Here is a 20173-nt window from a genome sequence, read left to right as displayed (position 1 = left end):
TCATAACAACAAAGGAATGTTGGAACAAACAACAATACATTATTACAGTAGGTTTAAAGCTGAATATAGAAACCATTCAATGAATTTATGCCAGGTTTCCTAACATTTTCAGAAATATATTTATGTTTTTCAAATCCTGAGAAAACAGAATTATAGAATTATATAAGACCCTTAACTTTGTAGCAAAAATAATTAATAAAAAAAAAACAAGAACACCTTGGTGGTCCTTTCATTGCTCACCTAAATAAAAACTGCAACTATTGTAAATCTCATGTTGAGAAGAATGCAATCATCATGTTTCTTTGATCTTTGACCTACTTATGGAATACAGCCCTCAAAGATTTGACTCAAATGTATCTTTGATTTTCATCATGACCTAGTTTTTAAACCCAGAACTTTGTTGGTGTTTTTGTAAGGTTTTATGTTTCATCACAACCAAAAAAATTAAATCTTCAATTTGGAAATACATATAATAATCCTGGCATAAGTTCATATTCAATTTTAGAAAAAAATATGTCGGTATAAGGGACAAGTAGAGTAATGGTACATGTAGTTATTTTGACAAGAGTGCTGGAAACAGGGGCTGAATCAGTGACATTCTAGCAAATTGGATATATTACAATATTTCATGCTAAAAAACCATGCAGGATGAGGAACAATGTTTAATATATGCTTCTCTTGGTTTTATAATATTTATATTCAGTTTAACACTGATGGACAATTTATAGAAGTTTTACTGTTAGTAGTTGAAAAATACTTTTAAAAACATTGACTCATGCTAAGGCAGTATATATACATTGTGACAATTTAGACATACACTTGTAATTCTTATAAAGTCATTAATGCAGACAAAATGAAAATGTGACCTGGATTTCAAACAAAATGTTCACAATTAATAAATCTGAGATCTTCTTTGTAATATAACAATGACATATTAAAATAGGAATGTGTGTTATGTAGAAATCACAGATCTCATTCAAATTAAATGAAGAAAATCACAACATTTATTTTCAGTTAACAAAATATTACATCAAGCAAAAAAAATAATCTCATCTATGATTATATCATTATCAGAAATATTAAATCTAAAGCTTATTTTTCTTAAAGCATTATGCTAGGAAAATATTCTATTTAATCTGTTTTTACCTAAAAGCATACACAAGAATGCGAACAATTTTATATCTAGTATCAAACACAACCATATTCGTACCAGATTGAGTTTTCTTTGTGTTCCCCATCTTCAGAATTTAATGGTTTTGGTGGTAATGGCCTGTTGTTGGATGATTTTGATGGTGTTGGGCCAATCTTCTGCGGTGATGAAGGTGTCTGACCTATCAGGACTTGTGACCCACTCTGACTTCCATTGTTCCACTGACCTTGGTTTAAATTGCTGGATGCCATTGGTTTAGTTGGAGATGATGGTTCCCGCAGAACACTATAACGTCCTCCAGATAAAATATCTTTTGTTTTACGTGGAGGGGGAACTGGAGGTGTGCCCTTAATACCAACATGATTTTGCTGATAGTCATTGCTTTGATCAGAATCACTACTACCATGTTGATTAAACATTGTAGGTGGAACTGATTTGGGTCTTTCCATTTTATTTACACTGGTACGTTGTTTCACACTTGTTTTTTGAACTTGTCCATTTGTGTGAGCACTAGTTGGTCCCTTATTATATGAATTGTCATATGAGGCACGAGTATCACTATGACTATGACTTGATATGGAGTTATTGAGGTCTTGTCTGTTTGGTCTAGAATTGTTCATTGAGGAATTCATTGTCCCCTCATTTTGAAATGAACTTTTTGTAGGGGCACCAAAGGCACTGGCTGGTCGAGCTCTAACAACATTTTTGGAAGGACCATAAGGTCTTGGTCCTTGTCTAGAGACAAGTATATTTCCTTTCCTTGGTGGTGTTGTAGTATTTCTGTCATCAAACTGTTGATTAGATAATCCAGGGGAATGACTGGGTGGTGGATACCCAGGATGAGTTGCTTTCATTGGATGTTGACCAGATGATGATTGACCTTTCTGACCTCTCCATCCAGGTAAAGGTCCTTGAGCTGACCTTATAGACATATCACCATCATGTAACCTTGACCTTTGATCACCAGGACTAGAATAGTTTGAGGAATGTGGAGACTGACTACTTACTGAAGAAGTTGGTGAGAAGGCACTGCCCCCTCCAGTACTGGTCAACATTTCCAGGCGAGCATCTGGACTAAGTCTACTATCATGGTTAAGTATTGTCTCATGACCTCCTTTATAATGAGGAGAATCTGACATATCAGTTTTAGGTTTTTGTGATGGAGGTTGATTAATATGTTCATAACCTAAATTGTTTCTTCTATCTTCTGGTACAGTAACCAGCGAAACAGCCAACGTACAATTCATATCTTCAAATGGTTTTGATCTATATGAATTATTAGGTCTAAGTGGTGTGGATGTATAATTTGGCTGCATATTACTATGAAATGATGATGATGTTACTTGTGTAAAGGCACTTGATTCTGGACGGATATCTTGGCTACTGCCACCAGTTGATAAACGAGACATTCTCGACATACTATGATCTGGTGGAGACATGACAGCTACAGCCGGTACAGAACGGTTTTCAGTAGGTGGTAATGGAGCAGGGCGGCGGCGTCTGGCACTTCCATCAGAGTTTTCACTGCTTCGCGATTCTGTATCTTCTGCTTTTAATTCTATCTTTCTCTGAAAATGCAAACATTTTGGTCTTTATATATGTATTATCAGTCTGAATTGGAAATTACCATAAAAATTAAAGCAGAATGGAAAACTAGTATTGTGTTTTAAAAAGATGTTGTTCTTTGGCTATTACATTGCATTAAAATTTTGATAAAAAAATGCACAAAGTTTCATTTGTCCTTATTACAATGTTTGTTTGTTTGTTTGTTAAGGTTATATGCCACTTTACTGGTGGAGGAAAGACCTCAGATGCCCCTCTGTGCATTACTTCAGGCACAAGCAGACACACAAGTAGAATCACCAGCCTTACATAAGCTAGCTGGATAGCTTTCTCACATGAATGAATCCAAATTCCCTGAAAGACTTTGGACCAACACTGGTGAGCCGCAAATGATTTAAAGCAGCCAATGACCTTAACCACTCAGCCACAAAGGCCCTAACTAAAAGCAATGAAGTTAGTTAGTCCTACTCAATCCTCTAAATTCTATATGCAGACAGAAATCTTGATTTATGATTTTTATTAAGGCCATTTTTCTAACCAATAAATAAACAAGGTCTCCATGTGCAATTCTGAGAGATTTAAATGAGGTAAGTTGTGAGATTTCTGCAATAGACATTTCCAATAACATGAAAAATTAATACCATGTTTCAGGAAAAAATAGTTACATCCTTTCTGGTTGGGGCTGGACAATATAAATCTTTTAAATTCCAAGTAAATAGAAAAGGCATCACTTTCTATACAAAAGTGAAATATACTTTCTGTAGAATAAATACATATAGAACAGATGTTATAAAAAGGCCTAACAATAACCTCAGTCAACAATAACATGACCAAGATTATTATGAATTGTTTCGTTTGTTTGATATTTTACCTTTTGCCTTGGTGATGTTTTTCCATCTCTCCCCTCTGCAAGAAATTCCTCCAAGGTAAGAAATTCAGGTGGCGAGGCTACAAGATTGTTTGGCTTGAACCCTCCCTCATCATCACTGATAGGCTGGCCCATACCTGTAACACAGTCATTCATGCATTATAAAACTTTCTTTCTTTTAACTATAAACTTGCTGGTTATGACTTTATCTACCAATGATATCAGTACAGACCAAGATCTGTCAGCATATTCAGTCTGTCATATCATGGTCTGCATTGTTCACTATTTTGTCGGGACATATTTTTTAATATTCCCTAAAAATGATGACAGATGGACAAGTCCATTTAAGATATTTAGCAGAGTAAGGATCAAAAACAAATTGTCAGAAACAAGATTTATATCTTATTTTAAGAAAGTGATTATATCTTTTTATCATCAAAAAAATAACCTACACACAAATCTTATATATGTTTCAAATTTAACATTTAAAGGAAACAAAATTACAGTTAATTATGATTTTATCATTTTTTTCAAGTTCTAACATATATTCCTATGTACCGACACTGCACACTTGTCAAATATCCTATTAGCAGGTATTTCTTGTATCTGGAATCCCCCTACTCTTACCTTACATATTTTTTTTTTCATTTCAGCATATAGCCCATTATTTTAAAACCAGTTTCACCAGCAAAATATTTCAAAAGCTTTACATTGTTTTTGATTGTCTTACATTAAGTAAAAGGGCCTTCAACAAGTTAGGTGTATATATGAATATGACAGCTATCCTGACTTAACAGTTTTCTGCCTGTTTGCAGAATCTACTCTTAAGAGAAACTTCATTATATGTGTGCCAGTAGTGAATTATTTGAACATGGAATTTGTTGAAATTTTTAACATAAATTACTTTATGATATACACTGCAGCCCCATTATAAAGCTCATGTTGGGGTCCATAAGGTCTCAAAACCGTAATATAGCACTACTGCATTACCCCACCCATCAATGATACATATAACACTAATTTTTAACTTTCCAATCAATAAATTTGTTCTCTAAAACAATTCAATATTGAACATATATATTATTTTTCAAAAATAATACTTATTCAATTTAAAAGAACCTGAAACTTCAGAAAGGAAAATATAATGCAAAAATGTTAACACAGCTATAATTACAGTTGTAGTAAAAACTTCCTGCATTGATTATGTCCACATCATTTTTTTTTATTATTATTTTAAATTGATTTTGGGTTTGTGTGATTTACTCAATTTATCAGTGTTTGTGTGTTACAACTACAAATTTGAGGTTGTAACCGGACAGATTAACAGGTAAAACGAACAAAAAAAGCGGATTAACGCTAACCTTTGCATGCTTTTCACAGCCTCTACACTCAAGAGTAGGTGGCACACTTATAAGATAAATTATCATAGAGCGTTGAAAATGTAACTATTATGTATACCAATATAATAACTCTTCATTTAATTGGGACAACAACAAAAAAGGCAATACACATCTACCCTTCGATTATTAGTTCAGTGGTTCAGGTGTCTGCCACTCAACAAGAGTCAAGTACTGCTGGGGTACCAGTACTGGTTTGTCAAAGAAGCAGACAATTAACAGTTCAGTCACAAAAACCTGTTTCAATTACAAACTTGAATTAATGTTTCAATTTAATTATTTATAAAACTGCTAAAAACAAAGTATGTATAATACATGTATAGTGGCAGTGTTAATGGCGATATATACTGTTCTCTTTTATATACACATGTAGTAGTCATGATAGTAACTTAAAATATAAAGTATTAACTAGTATTCAGAAAGATAAAACTGTTAAAAATGGAGAATTCTAGAGAATTATAGATACACTAAGACTATCTGGCAATATAAACCACTAGCAAGAAGTTTTAATTATTGTCAACAATTTATGATTAAATCTAGAAGCATTACCTGGCAGAGGGGTGAAAGCAGAGGTACTACAGGAGACACTGTCTCCAAGTAATGTATCACTTAGTAAACCTTCTGTAGACCTCGCACCTAGATCATGTTAAAACAACAAAAGGTAAGGATCACTACAAAACATGTGAGGTTAAACGCAAGAAAATAAATTATTAAAGCCGTTACCAAATCTACTAAACAACTAAAGGAAGGTAATAAAATTGAAAAGAGTTTCTAATGACCTAATATCTATGCATATGACTTATCTATGCATATGACTGTGTCTATTTAATTAATTTTAAGTATAAAATTTTTAAAGCCAGAAACTCACTGGTAAATATCAATTTAAAATGATTTGAACAAAAGCCATGTTAGCATGGCCATCCCCCGCCGAATGTGTTTGCTCATTGTAAGAATGTATATGTAGTAGAGCAGAATAATTCAATCTAAAGAGGTCTTTTGGTAATGAAAACTGATGGCTGAAGTGATTACAGATTTGAAACCTATGTGAATACTGATGGCTGAAAATAACAAAGGGCAATAACTGAAAAATAATGCAGGGCAGGTTATCATTCATGTGTGCTGCAATCCTCCTCAATGAGATCTATCCACCTTTTTGAACCTAAGTTTCAAGTTGATACCTCTAACACTTTTTGAGATAAGCTACGGACAAAAAGTATGAAAAATAACAAAGGGCAATTACTCAAAAATTATGCAGGGTAGAGTTATCATTCTTGTGCACTGCACTCCTCCTCAATATGATCTATCCACCTATGAAGTTTAAAGTTGATACCTCTAATACTTTTTGAGATATGCTCCGGACAAAAATGTCAGATGGAAGGGTGGAAGGACTAATGGATGGAGACTATTTCTATTTCCCCCGCCGCCTTTCGGCGGGGGATAAAAAAACAATATTTTTTAAATGTGAGAAACAAGGGTTTAACATAATATTCCCAGATTCCTCACATTTATTACTGTGGTAAAATGTAGATCACAGGGTCATGGTCATCCTTGGTCAATATTTATTTTTACTAAGTGGTCACTGGCTTCAGTCCAAGGACATCTAATTGAAAGGTTTAGTTCAAATCAAGTTAAAACAAAAGCAACCGCCAGGTGGGGGCAATGCTCGACCTTTTTTTACTTTTTCTAAAAGCAAACAAGAATAATAAAAACAAGATTGCATTTGTGGAAAAATGCTATGCCACTGCATTAATACAATACTATATAGAAGCAGAAGTAGATTTTTTATGTTTCTACACAACTGAACTTTGCAATAATGCAGTAGTGTCTAGTGACTTTAGGGGTCAAGGTAATATTTCACTATGTCAAATAACAGACAATGTGCAGATGATTCTAATGTTCACATACAAAAGCCATGGTATAATAATTGATTCAAAATAAAAGCATTCTTACTTGACAAAAATTAAGGTATTTGACTCTAGGCTTAGTGGGTCTTTACAAAAAGGGTTTTTAAAAAAAGAAATCTTTTTAATTCCTTTTGGTTGCCATGGCAACCAGATTTCTGTGTGGAATCAAATTCTTTGAACAACTTTGGAAGCCCTTCACCCAAGGAATAATCCTGGCAACTTTAGTTGAAATCCGACCAGTGGTTTTTAACAAGGAAGATTTTTTTAAGTTTACTATATAATCTATATAATAGACAAACGTACAAACACACACACACAGGTGAATTGCTATATGCCACCGCATCGCAGATGCCTCAGTGGCATAAAAATGAAAACAAGTTTTCTTTTTTATATTTAATAGGTCTGTCTTGTCACACTTGTTGTTTTCTTAAACTATAAATAATTTCCATAAATAAATGATAAAAAGTTAAGAAAATATAACCAAAACTCAATAATCTGACCTTGACAGTCAAAGTCATTTAAACTCAAGGTCAAGGTTCAAACTTTCAAAAAAGTTGTTTTGTCCAAGTATGAAGAAAATCCATTTATTAATTACCAAGTTCCAGTCCATTATAGCAAAAAATCAGTGATCATTCAAAAATTCAACCTTCAAGATCGAGGTCATTAATGAGCCAAGGTCAATTTGAGTTTGATATACATGAAGGTCTTATCCTTAAGATTGTTGTGTCTTAATATGAAGTAAATCCATTTATTGAAAACAAAGTTATAGCCAGTTACAACTAAAAAGGAAAGTTTCAATAATTTGACCGTCAAGGTCAAGGCTATTTATGAAAGAAGACGTATCCTAAAAGATTGTTGTCTTCTTGTTCGAAGATAAAAATAAAAAATAACACCAATAGGAAAAATCAAGCAAAATTTAGACATTTGACTTTAAAGGTCAAGGTCATTTATGAACAAAAATCAAGTTTAGTCAGGTTTACTTGAAGGTCTTGTCCCAAGGGTTGTTGTGGCCAAGTATGAAGACAATACAAGGACAACTTAAAATGTTATGATCAAACACAAAGTTTGGGGGATGGCAACGCCAACATGACTGTAACAATATCTGTATTTTTTTCTTTGAAAGAAAAAAAAAGTTGAGATAAAAAGTCATTTAAACTCAAGGTCAAGGTTCAAACTTTCAAAAAAGTTGTTTTTTCCAAGTATGAAGAAAATCCATTTATTAATTACCAAGTTCCAGTCAATTATAGCAAAAAATCAGTGATAATTCAAAAATTCAACCTTCAAGATCAAGGTCATTAATGAGCCAAGGTCAATTTGAGTTTGATATACATGAAGGTCCTATCCTTAAGATTGTTGTGTCTTAATATTAAGTAAATCCATTTATTGAAAACAAAGTTATAGCCAGTTACAACTAAAAAGGAAAGTTTCAATAATTTGACCGTCAAGGTCAAGGCTATTTATGAAAGAAGACGTATCCTAAAAGATTGTTGTCTTCTTGTTCGAAGATAAAAATAAAAAATAACACCAATAGGAAAAATCAAGCAAAATTTAGACATTTGACTTTAAAGGTCAAGGTCATTTATGAACAAAAATCAAGTTTAGTCAGGTTTACTTGAAGGTCTTGTCCCAAGGGTTGTTGTGGCCAAGTATGAAGACAATACAAGGACAACTTAAAATGTTATGATCAAACACAAAGTTTGGGGGATGGCAACGCCAACATGACTGTAACAATATCTGTATTTTTTTCTTTTAAAGAAAAAAAAGTTGAGATAAAAACAGTAGTTAGCTTTTTTTAATATCACAGATTTCACACAGTGACAGTATGAGACATAAATTAGTAACTGATGATAGAATTGTCAGTACAATTTTTACCTCGTAACTCAGAGTGAGATAAAATAGGACTATCTGTGGGGCTTGCATTTAACGCAGTAGTGGATTTTGCAAGCCCTCGATTTTGTTTCAACAAACTTCTACTATCACTGTCATCGCTGAAACCAGAATTGCTGCCCCTGCGTCGAACGTACCGTCTCTTGTCTGTGCAAGTGAGGGAAGGAAATATGTGCCATTTAGTTAAAACAAACAAACTTGGTTACTTAAACAACATATTAGTTATACCATCAAGTGTTGCTTAATGTCCCTTAAACCACAGATCTTTACCTTTATTTCCATTTTAACCAAATTTTCAGTACCTTTCCTATGCTATTATTGACATGCAACATTCTGACAGTTTGACACTAATTGATTTGGTCTTCATCATTGAACCTTTTATACAATCAAATGATAGTTTGATAGATATGATTATATATACACATATCTTCCTAAAATACACATTTCTCAGTACATTAATTGTCATTACTCAATATTAAAGAAATTTCAGGTTTACTTTGATGAAGATCAATCAATAATTTTTCACAACTACTACAGTGAGGAACATGCAACAACAGGTGAATACAGGGGTTAATATTACAATCTGAGGCAAGGAAAATACTAATACATACAAAATACAGTAAAACACTGGTTGCAGGTCTATATCATGATATAATGAGCAAAATTTTCAAGTCCTTTTTACAAATTTGAGTAACCAAAATATTATTTTGGAAAAGTTTTTCTATCTTATCGAAGTTAAGTCAAAGCAATAAGTAAGGAATGTTTCACAACAAATCAATTTATGTTCTTATTGGTTAATATGTAGTTTTTCTTTTCTTTTTTTTTAGTCCTTTCAGAAGCATCAACTTTGTTAAGGTCTTATAAGATCCCATGTGTTCTACCAGATGAAATTCACTGACCTCCTTTATGCTAACTGTATATGAAAGAAGTCCCTGATAAGATTCAGTCATTTGAAGTCAATAACCTTTACAACTTGTCCACAAGGGACACACACATAGTTTAGTATAAATAACAAAATGATCAGAAAAGTTGCTGGTTTAATTGCTTTATAACTGAACAATGTTTTAGTAAATTACTGTATCAAGTATTTAACAATTTATCCCATTTGACATAAAGCAGACACAATGAGAAGTCAGAGGTGATCAAATTTTTAAACTTCATTAATAAATATGTACACTGTATAACATTATTTTATAATACTGCATGTTTGTAATGTCACTTTTCATTGGATAATTGTGACTTTTATCTAATCTATATACATGACAGCAGTCAATATATTAAGTAATTTTTGTTTTCCCTTCATAAAGTAATTATGCTGTATTATAAATTTGTTATAAAGATGTCTAACAGGTTATATGGCCATATATAAATGGTTGTTTGCTATATAACAATTGCTGCTCAAAACTAACAACCATTTATACTGAGCAATATATCCTGTTAGACATCCTTAAAACTAATAATAAATAAATAAATATACATGTACAATACAACACAATAATGGAGTAACAAAAAGCAAAATGACAAAAATTCTAAAAAATAATTTTCTTGTTATAGAAAGACTATGTTCTGTTAAAATAAATTTTATGTCATACAACATCAGATACAATGTCGGGGACTTAGTAAATTATTTTTCCACTCAAAAGTAATTCTTTCTGGGCATTTTAAAATGGATATAGAGATGAATTTTCAATGCATGGTCATTTTCAAATAAGCAATTTATTTTTCAGATGTTTGGTAATTAATTGCACAGTTAAATGGTTTCACTTAATCACTAAACTGGAGCTTCATATATACAACAGAGCAAAAATATTATATTTGAACTGTTCCTATGAACTGTATCAACCTTTAATGGCATTTTAATGTTGAATACTTTAAGACTTATTTCCCCAAAATAAATTAAATAGAGAAAAATAGCAAAGTGGGTTAAGTCTTAAATCATGCAAAGTTCTTGGACCATGTAGTTTTCCTAAATGAGATCTATCATTGTATGAAGTTCCAAATAGATATTTCTAATACTTCTTCCGTTTTGAACCAGGTATGTTTTAATAATGAAATTACCAAAGGTCCTCATTGCAGTCAGTTATATTTACATAGAGAGCCCGTGTCACTCATTTTAACAAAAAAAGGTGCATCAACAGCAAGCAGATATGACCTAGATTACAGCCATTCATCCTATATTTAGAAATTAAAATATTCAGATGTCACCAGTGTTACTAAATCACTCATAAATACAATATATATGTATGGTTTCACTGGATAAAACACACATGTAAGTCCACTGTTTTTTATTTTATTTTTTTGTTTCTCATTTTTTGTTTGTTTTGTTTTAAATTAAGTTCAGGGCTCCAAGATGCGTATACGCGTAAATTACACATGGAAATAACACGTTTACGCATTCAAAACAAAATTTAAGCATATGAAAACGCACACAAAATTCAGGTTACGCATTGAGCAACATTTCTTTCGTGTAAACGTAATCGAAAGTAAACTCGGCGATTATCTTACTGAACGCTTTGCAATGTCTAACGGTAACTTCCTGTAGTTCCGACTATCATGTTATCGTATGTATGGTAAGGTGGTGGAATTAACGCAATTTCATAAACATCCGGTACAATGTCGCTGTCAAATGTTAAAATGATTGACTCGTATTTCCGGCCGAAAAAAATCGGCAAAGGTTTTAATTAATGAAATAATTAGCGCTGCCCCGTATGAGCAACAGTCAGATAAAACGTATGCCGTTTGGAAATGCAAGATTATAAACCAAGGGAGTCCAAAAAGCAAAAGAAATGACTTTGACATATCTTGTATTACAAGTATGATAATGCAATAAACATGGAAGCATAATAAATGTTTTACTCTTTTACATACATTTAAAGGAGTAAAAATACTCCTGTCAAATTTCAGATTTCAAGTTTTACTCATTCACAAAAAAATCAATGAGTAAATACTCATTGCCCTAAAAAATTATCTGGAGCCCTGTAAGTTTAGATAAAAATTAATTACAGAAAAAAAAACACACATAAAACGTTTTAGATTAATGACTATAATGACGGCTGTGCATTCGAAAACAATTTATTTCTTAAGTTTCTTAACTTCTTGTACATTAGGTGTGATTTTTGCATTAATATTCAAACTCAACAAAGTTCAGAAAGTTGAGGTGACTTAGTCAATCTAATTGCCATCTTGTAACATTACTAAATTTTGATGGGATATAGATTTTTTTTTCCTTTTCAAATTTCACCCTTTTTTCTTATTATCTGCCAAAATTTAGGGTTGGTGGCTCTGAGAACTAAAAAAAAATCAACAAACAGTGGCCTAAGCAAACAAATTTTACAAAGAATCAAGGGGTGTGAATTTTAGAAAAAATCATAATGTGCTCTTCTAGAGAATAATTTCAAGGTGCATTTTTGTATAACTACAAATCTTATAGCCTGGCTTCATGTACACTATCTGATTTAAATACTGCAACCACATATTATATATTATACATGTATAATGCCCTAGTGACTTTATGCAACTGATTTCTTTGAATTTGCAACTGCCAATTGTTAGTTAGCCAAAAGATTTCAATATAAAAACATTAAAATGAATCAGCCATCAGACACTAGTAAAACTGTACAGACATGCTGGCTGGTCATAGAGATCAGGCAAACAGACAGGTTAATGAGGTCAAGCAATTTTACAGGTGCATTTAATACAGGCAAGTGTTTGAATGACAAGAACTGTGCAATGTTATGAAAACAACTATTACTGTTTTACCAAACTATCTGATGTGCAATGGTACTGTGCATGCAGTCATTTGGTCCAAACAAGTTTTACTTTTTACATGTTTAATATGTCAGAAATAAATTATATACTTAAGTAATGTCAACAGTCAACTTTCATTATAAACTCTAATCAGCCATATCATTCAATAGTTCATCTCCTGTAAAACACTCATTCTTGGCTAACACCGTTTAATTATTATTAATCACAAAGTCAATTCATGATTTTATGTTTACCATCATTGTTAAATCATATCTAGCTATAATAGCAATCTACTATATTGGAGTACAAGAATAACAGTAATTGTTGGAGATACTTTATACCTGATTTCTTTGAAAATTCCCCATCTTGGTCTGCAAAGGACCCAGAACCCAGTGAAGAACTGTCTAGACTTCCCTCTAGAAGATTTGGCCTTGACTTGCTTCGCTGTAATGGTAATTCAAGCATACATGAGTCATGGAAACAAATTCCCTTGTTTACAGAATCTTTAATGTTACTTTTGCATATAATTCTTTGAATGAAAAATAATTAATACAATGATGACCTTTTATGAGTGCAACCGCTGAAGCTGGTGCTACCATTTAGCCTGTTACTACAGTGACCATTCATGTCACTAAAGAGGTCTATGCCTCTTTTTCTATTAAATTCACATGAAAATGATACATTATTCACCACTTAATAAATTTATCAAATTCCAATATGCATTGATGCTAAATCATCACAACTCATTACAGTCTAAATATGTAACAAAGCAAAAATAAGAGAGAAAATTTACAGAATTTATGTGCCATTGATGAGTGAAATATCTTGATCACATACTTCTGTAAAGCAAATTTTACCTTTAGACCTCCCCTAACTTTCTGAAGTAACATGGCTCCAAAACTTTTATTTTTCTTTTGTTTCTCCCTATTCTTGTAATGTTCCATAATTTTCTCTTCTAGTCGTTCTTTCTGCCTTCTTAAATCTGCCAACTGCTCCCTGTATATTAAAAATAATAAAATGGGTCAAAGACAGAAAAGGCCGGGTTGCATTTGTATACCAAATATCATGATGCTGTGATGCTACAGAAAAAATTTACCACTGACCATTAATGTCGAAAATTTAACTAAGTTGGTAAACAGGAAGTGGATAAGCAACAGCCCGCCCAACGCCCAACATTCACCATACTATAACCCGGGTTTGCACCAGTGGAACCCGGCCAAAATTAAATATAAATCAAATAAATTCTGTCACACTGACGAATGCTTCTTTATACTGATACAGCTGTGACAGTAACCTTGTCTTTTAATCAATTTACATCAAACTTGACTAAAGTTCCCCATATCTTTTGTCTCTGATTTCTTTTATACTCACAAGTCTATAGGAATGTGCTTGACTTTTCTCAAAGCTTAATTATCTTATGAAAGCAGGTCTTACATAACTTTAGGTTATTAAGTTTGTTTCTGACAGAGTCACCTCTTAAATGGGGTAAAGGTAATAAATAAGTATTTCAGGTTTTATAAGAATAACCAAAAGGACAAAGATGGTAAGAAAACCTTAATTGAAATTTCAAAGTCCAAACCAAAAAGTGGTATTATTGAGTCAAAATACATGACAGTTCAAAGAAATATCAGATGGTATAAACATCTTAACCAATGTATCCCACTGATATTGAAAAAAAAATGTAGGTAAAATGTCTCTCCCATTTTCCCATTTCCTCAAATAGACAAGTTAAAAAGGAAAAAATGTGTGATGAGCAGTCAGATCAATAAATTAGTAGAAGGAACAGTAATGACACCCCCCCCCCCCCGGGCCAATTTTGACCTCAGGACTATAATTTGATCAATCTTGGTAGAGGTCCACCACACAATGTTTCATATCTAACCTGTAGTTTTTGTCAATTCAGAGAAGATTTTTTAAGCTTTTACTATGTACATATAAGGAAAAGCTTGACCCCATCCCTTGGGCAGGGCCAATTTTGTCCCCAGGGCTATAATTTGAACACTATTTGAAAAGGTCTAATGGACAATGCCTTATGCAAAATATCTATGCTCTAGGCCTTGTGGGTCTTAGAAGATTTTTTTACCTTTTTCTTATAATTTCTTTTGGTTGCAATGGCAACCAGATTCCTGCATGGAATCAAATTCTTTGAAATACTTTGGAAGCCCTTCACCCAAGGAACAATCCTGCCAAGTTTGGTTGAATTTGGACTGTTTTAAAAGAAGATTTTTTAAGTTCATTATATAAGCTATAGAACATACAAACACACACACAGGTGAATCACTATATGCCACAGCATCACATCATGATTTTTGTGGAAAGGTAGATGGGGAAAAAAATCTTTTTAGGCTCTAGACAGTGTTTGCAGTTAGTTCATATGCTTTGGTTGACAATATCTTACATGTATGATTTTTCTTGTCCAGCCATCTGATCTTTATTATTAAGAACATAGCCTAGTAGCTCCTGATTCTTGCTGATCAATAGCTTCACTTGATTCATCAACTGCTCATTGTCCTCTAATGTCTTTTGATACATCTCATATAAAACCTGAAATACAAGAATAAAACACCTGAGAATTCACCATCACTAGCTAGATACATCCTAGCAACTTATTTATTACTGAAAAGTGTTATACTAATATTATTAGTTTGTTATTATTTTACAACTACTGAGATATAAATTATCAACTTAATTTTAAACATATTAATTTTTATTAGCTTACGATGAAAGCTTAAAGCTAAGTTGAACCACTGCTGAGTTTTCTTCCTGGGACAAACAAGTACTTGTGTCAAAACAAGAAATAAGAGTCCCTAGTAAACCTAGACCCATAATCTGTAGGTTTATAATTTTCCCTAAAAATAGTGCATTTTTTTTAAATTTTGTAAATGGTTTTGTCCAGATGAAAGTTGGACATGTAAATTTAAGATATTTAGCCTAGTAAGAATTAATCATTGCATGAGCTCTCAGACTATTCACTTACATCATACTTATCAGCCAGAAATTTGAATTCTGTTTCTATTGATTTCAGTCTTTCCTTGCACTTAGTACATTCCTGTTGCATGTTGTTATATTCTGCCTTTAGCTGTTTATTCTCTTCAACAATACCATGATGGTTCTTATCCATTTCACTTTGAACAGCTCTAAGGTTATCATACTCCTTTAACAATCTATCATGTTCATCTCGAAGTTTGTTGTAGTTCATTTGATCATTTCTAAGAGATTTCTTCTCTAATTGCAATTGTTCACGTTCACGATTCAACCAGTCACGAAATTTATTGTCATCATCTTTAACATGTAATAAATTGTTTATCTGCTGCTGTAAATCATGATTCTCATTTTTCACAGTTTTATGAATGGATTTTAATGAACCATGTTCTGATATCAAAGCCTCAAACTCTGATGTTGACTGATTATGATTTTTTCTCAATTTTTCATGATCCTGTATAAGTAATCCATGAGCACTTTGTAAATCATGATAAATCTGATTAAGTTTTTTATGATCTTTTTCTGTAACAGACAGCTGTCCTTGTAAAGACGTGTTTTGTTCTTTTAATGAATCACATTGAGCTTTAAATGTAGCATTATCTACTTGTAGCTTTGCATTCTGGGACTGTAGGGAACCTCTCTCAATCTGGGCTGATGATTGCACTTGGGAATTCTGGGATTCAAGTTTCTTGATATGTTCATTTAGAGTGTTGTTCTGTGACTTCAGATTGTCATTCTCCACCTGTAGACTGGCATTCTAATCAAAGAAAAATGCTTATTAACTGTTCGGTTTGTATCAATTTATCTTTATTTCAAATATTTTAAAACAATTAAGGCAAATTTGAGTTTGACCAATCACTAAGACAAACTTGAAGTTCTTCTTTATAGTATAATTTCAAGCACTCTTCGAAGACTTAATTGTATTTACAACAAATTTAGGTCCTGTCATCACCAAGGTCCTGTAAAATACTAGGTTTCACAGGACATTTTCTCCTGTAAGATCATTTCAAGTTTCACTTGGACTGGGTAGGTAGTTTCAAAGTTTTTTAAAGTTACTTACAGTTCTCTCTAACTTTACCAGATGACTTGTTTGGTTCTGATCTGGACTCGTATATGCACTGTTTTTCAAAAACGGACTGTTAGATACACGGCCTGATTCTGGTCTGAAACTTCCTACATTTCTACAAAAAAGCAAACAAAATACAAAAGTAACAAGAGCCATCGCCAGGTGGGGGCAATGCTTGACTTTTTTTATTTTTCAAAAAGCAAACAAATAAAAGGTTAAATAAATCTTTAAAAGAAAAATTATTGAAACTAGAAATGTGTCATCATGCCACGGATGCCCCCGCATGCAGCCAAAATTTCAAATGTTATAATATTTAGTTCCGAATTTGTTTGCACAAATTATTTTTTTCATTCTAAGTTCAAAGCCCTTAAAACTTTTCAATGTTAACACAAACCATTTTTATACAATGTTCAAGGCACTGAAATTATTCAGTCTTAACCATTTTTATACAATGTTCAAGGCACTGAAATTATTCAGTCTTAACCTTTTAAAAATAGCATATTGCATACATTTCCACAAAAGTACGAGTGCTGAAACTGAAAGTTCAAAATTTTTCCAACATTCAGGAAAGATAAGTTTGTCTAAAATCATTGAACCACGACCAAATTCAAACTTAAACTGCTTATTCCTAAGATGTATCTATATTATTTTCAAAGTGAAAGGGACATAACTCTGCCAAAAAATCATCGAACCATGACCAAATTCCAACTTGACCTGCGCATTCCTTTGACATATCCATATGTCAATTTTGAGTTAAATATGTAACACTGTTGGGTTGATAATGAACAGAAACTGTAAATTTCATATCATTTTCAAAGTGAAAGGGGCATTACTCTGCCAAAAATCATTGAACCATGACCAGATTCGAACTAAATGGTCTGCGCATTCCAAAAACATATCCATATGTCAAATTTGAGTTGAATGTGTAATATTGTTGGGGAGATAATAAACGGTAACTGAAAATTTCATATTATTTTTAAAGTGAAAGGGGCATAACTCTGCCAAAAATCATCGAACCATGACCAAATTTGAAATTGACCTGCGCATTCCTTTGACGTATCAATGTGTCAAATTTGAGTTGAATGTTTAATACTGTTGGGGAGATAATAAACAGAAACTGAAAATTTCATATTATTTTCAAAGTAAAAGGGGCATAACTCTGCCAAAAATCATCGAACCATGACCAAATTTGAACTTGGCCTGCGCATTCCTTTGACGTATCGATATGTCAAGTTTGAGTTAAATGTGTTGTACGATTGGGGAGATAATGAACGGAAACTGAAAATTTCATATTATTTTCAAAGTGAAAGGGGCATAACTCTGCCAAAAATCATTGAACCATGACCAAATTTGAACTTGACCTGCGCATTCCTTTGACATATCCATATGTCAAGTTTGAGTTGAATGTGTTGTACCATTGGGGAGTTAATGAATGGAAACTGAAAATTTCATATTATTTTCAAAGTAAAAGGGGCATAACTCTGCCAAAAATCATCGAACCATGACCAAATTTGAACTTGACCTGTATTTTCTCATGACATATCAATATGTCAAGTTTGAGTTGAATGTGTTGTACCGTTGGGGAGATAATGAACGGAAACTGAAAATTTCATATTATTTTCAAAGTAAAAGGGGCATAACTCTGCCAAAAATCATCAAACCATGACCAATTTCGAACTTGACCTGTATTTTCTCATGACATTTTCATATGTCAATTTTGAATTGAATGTTTTGAACTGTTTGGGAGATAATGAACGGAAACTGAAAATTTCATATTATTTTCAATGTAAAAGGGGCATAACTCTGCCAAAAATCATCGAACCATGACCAATTTCGAACTTGACCTGTATTTTCTCATGACATATCCATATGTCAAATTTGAGTTCAATATGTGCAAGGGTTATTAAGATAATGAACGGAAACTGATGATGACGGAAGGACGGAAGGACGGAATGACGGAATGACGGAATGACGGAATGACGGAACAGGGTAACACTATATGCCCCTGCCATTATATGGCGGGGGCATAAAAAGTAAAAAAGCCTAAGGATGTCACCAGGTCAAAATATAGATCAGCTGGTAACAAAGTTCAATGTTACATGTGAAGCTGTGCACAGGGTCCAAATTTCATAGCTGTACATCAATGACAAGAAGATACTGTATTCCTAGAAAAGATTTCACGCGTTTTAAGTTAGCGCTTTTCGCGGTAGGCATGATTCCGCGAATGTTTATAGTCGCGGATATGTCAGTTATAACAAATCCCCGAACATTTCTAGCTTCAACCAAATATAAACATAAACATGCAGAATTTTTATTATAATCTTACTTGCGGATACATACGGGGTTTAATATGCAATGACAAAATTACAATACCAATAATGCACATAACAAAAAGACCCTGAAAGAAAAAATGTCAATTATTAGTAATTATCATGTTTATTGACGTTATTCGCTAGTCACGGCGTATTCAAAAGCATTTACAGTTTGCGTACATTGAATGACTTGGATTTTATTTGCTTGAAGTAGGTGTAATCCTTTGTTAAAAATACAAAAGCGATCAAGTGCAACATTGATAAATTATAATGAGAGCGATGTACAGTCGGATACTGTTGAAGTAGCACGACATTACCGTTATATAAATCCAGACGTCTGGACCGAAAAATAAACCGGTAAATTTCCAGCTACCTCTTTCTAGTTTATAGTGTTAAGGTCAATCATGAATTGCTGAATCATTAATGTGACATTCATAATTAGAAAATAGGCTATACTGCATGCGCATATACCAGGGTGGAGACTGGGAATTATTTTATTTTGATATTATTTTTTATGTTTTGGACATAAAATACATGTAGGTTTATACCGTAGCCTCCAAAAACTGTAATTTAGGCCGTAGCGACTTAATATTCGCGGAATTCGCGTTAACTACAAATCCGCGAAAGTTTGTCTCCGCGAAAATGCCGACGTTGTGAAAAACGCGAAATATTGTATCCGCGAACATTTCTAGGAATACAGTAGGTCACTATGTCAACATCTAGGTCAGCTGATATCAAAGTTCAATTTACATCTAAAACTGTCCACATGGTCCAAATTTCATAGCTGTACACCAAAGGACAAGAATGAAGGTCACTAGGTAAAAATCTAGATCAGCTGATATCAAAGTTCAATTTTACATCTAGATATCTAGATTAGCTGATATCAAAGTTCAATTTTACATCTAAAACTCTGTACATGGCCCAAATTTCATAGCTGTACATTGAAGGAATCTAGGTCAGCTGATATCAAAGTTCAATTTTCTTACAAAACATCTGTTATATTCTGTGTAAAGACAAAACAAACAATGGTGTATATTTGAGTTTATACTAATAATTAGCTTACCTTTCTCTTTCTTTACTGAGAGATTCTTCCTCCATTCTTTGTTTCAGAGACTCACATTCTCGTCGTGTGATATGCAGTTCTTCTTGCAGTTTAAGGTTACGGTTCTTTGATTCTTCCAGACGACTCTCCAGGGCATGAATCTTATCCTCTTTGATAGATAAAGACTTATTAAGAGTGTCTTCCATGAATAATTCCAGGGTCTTGAAACGACTGAAATAAAATAAGAAATGCTGT

The 20173-nt window shown here is 32.8% G+C and overlaps 1 protein-coding gene across 7 annotated transcripts in view; it reads right to left on the bottom strand.

Annotated features, from left to right (window-relative positions):
* Positions 1-20173, bottom strand: part of LOC132734953 (girdin-like) — an 87414-nt gene that overhangs the window by 7951 nt on the left and 59290 nt on the right. For 4 of the 7 annotated variants that reach the window (XM_060721845.1, XM_060721846.1, XM_060721847.1 and 1 more), the window contains exons 15-24: positions 19940-20149; positions 16559-16679; positions 15494-16255; positions 14915-15060; positions 13374-13512; positions 12858-12960; positions 8755-8916; positions 5528-5614; positions 3585-3718; positions 1211-2718 (exon numbers count right to left, since the gene is read on the bottom strand). In XM_060721845.1, the coding sequence (XP_060577828.1) occupies positions 1211-2718; positions 3585-3718; positions 5528-5614; positions 8755-8916; positions 12858-12960; positions 13374-13512; positions 14915-15060; positions 15494-16255; positions 16559-16679; positions 19940-20149 (3372 nt within the window). The remainder of the gene's footprint in view (positions 1-1210; positions 2719-3584; positions 3719-5527; positions 5615-8754; positions 8917-12857; positions 12961-13373; positions 13513-14914; positions 15061-15493; positions 16256-16558; positions 16680-19939; positions 20150-20173) is intronic. The other 3 variants (XM_060721848.1, XM_060721849.1, XM_060721851.1) reach the window with 3 other exon arrangements.

The sequence above is a fragment of the Ruditapes philippinarum genome, unplaced genomic scaffold (genome assembly GCF_026571515.1).
Source record: "Ruditapes philippinarum isolate M1 unplaced genomic scaffold, ASM2657151v2 ctg150_1_1_1_1, whole genome shotgun sequence".
Classification (NCBI taxonomy): Eukaryota; Metazoa; Mollusca; class Bivalvia; order Venerida; family Veneridae; genus Ruditapes; species Ruditapes philippinarum.
Note: the sequence above shows the minus strand (reverse complement) of the source record. Positions and strands in the feature narration are given on the sequence as shown.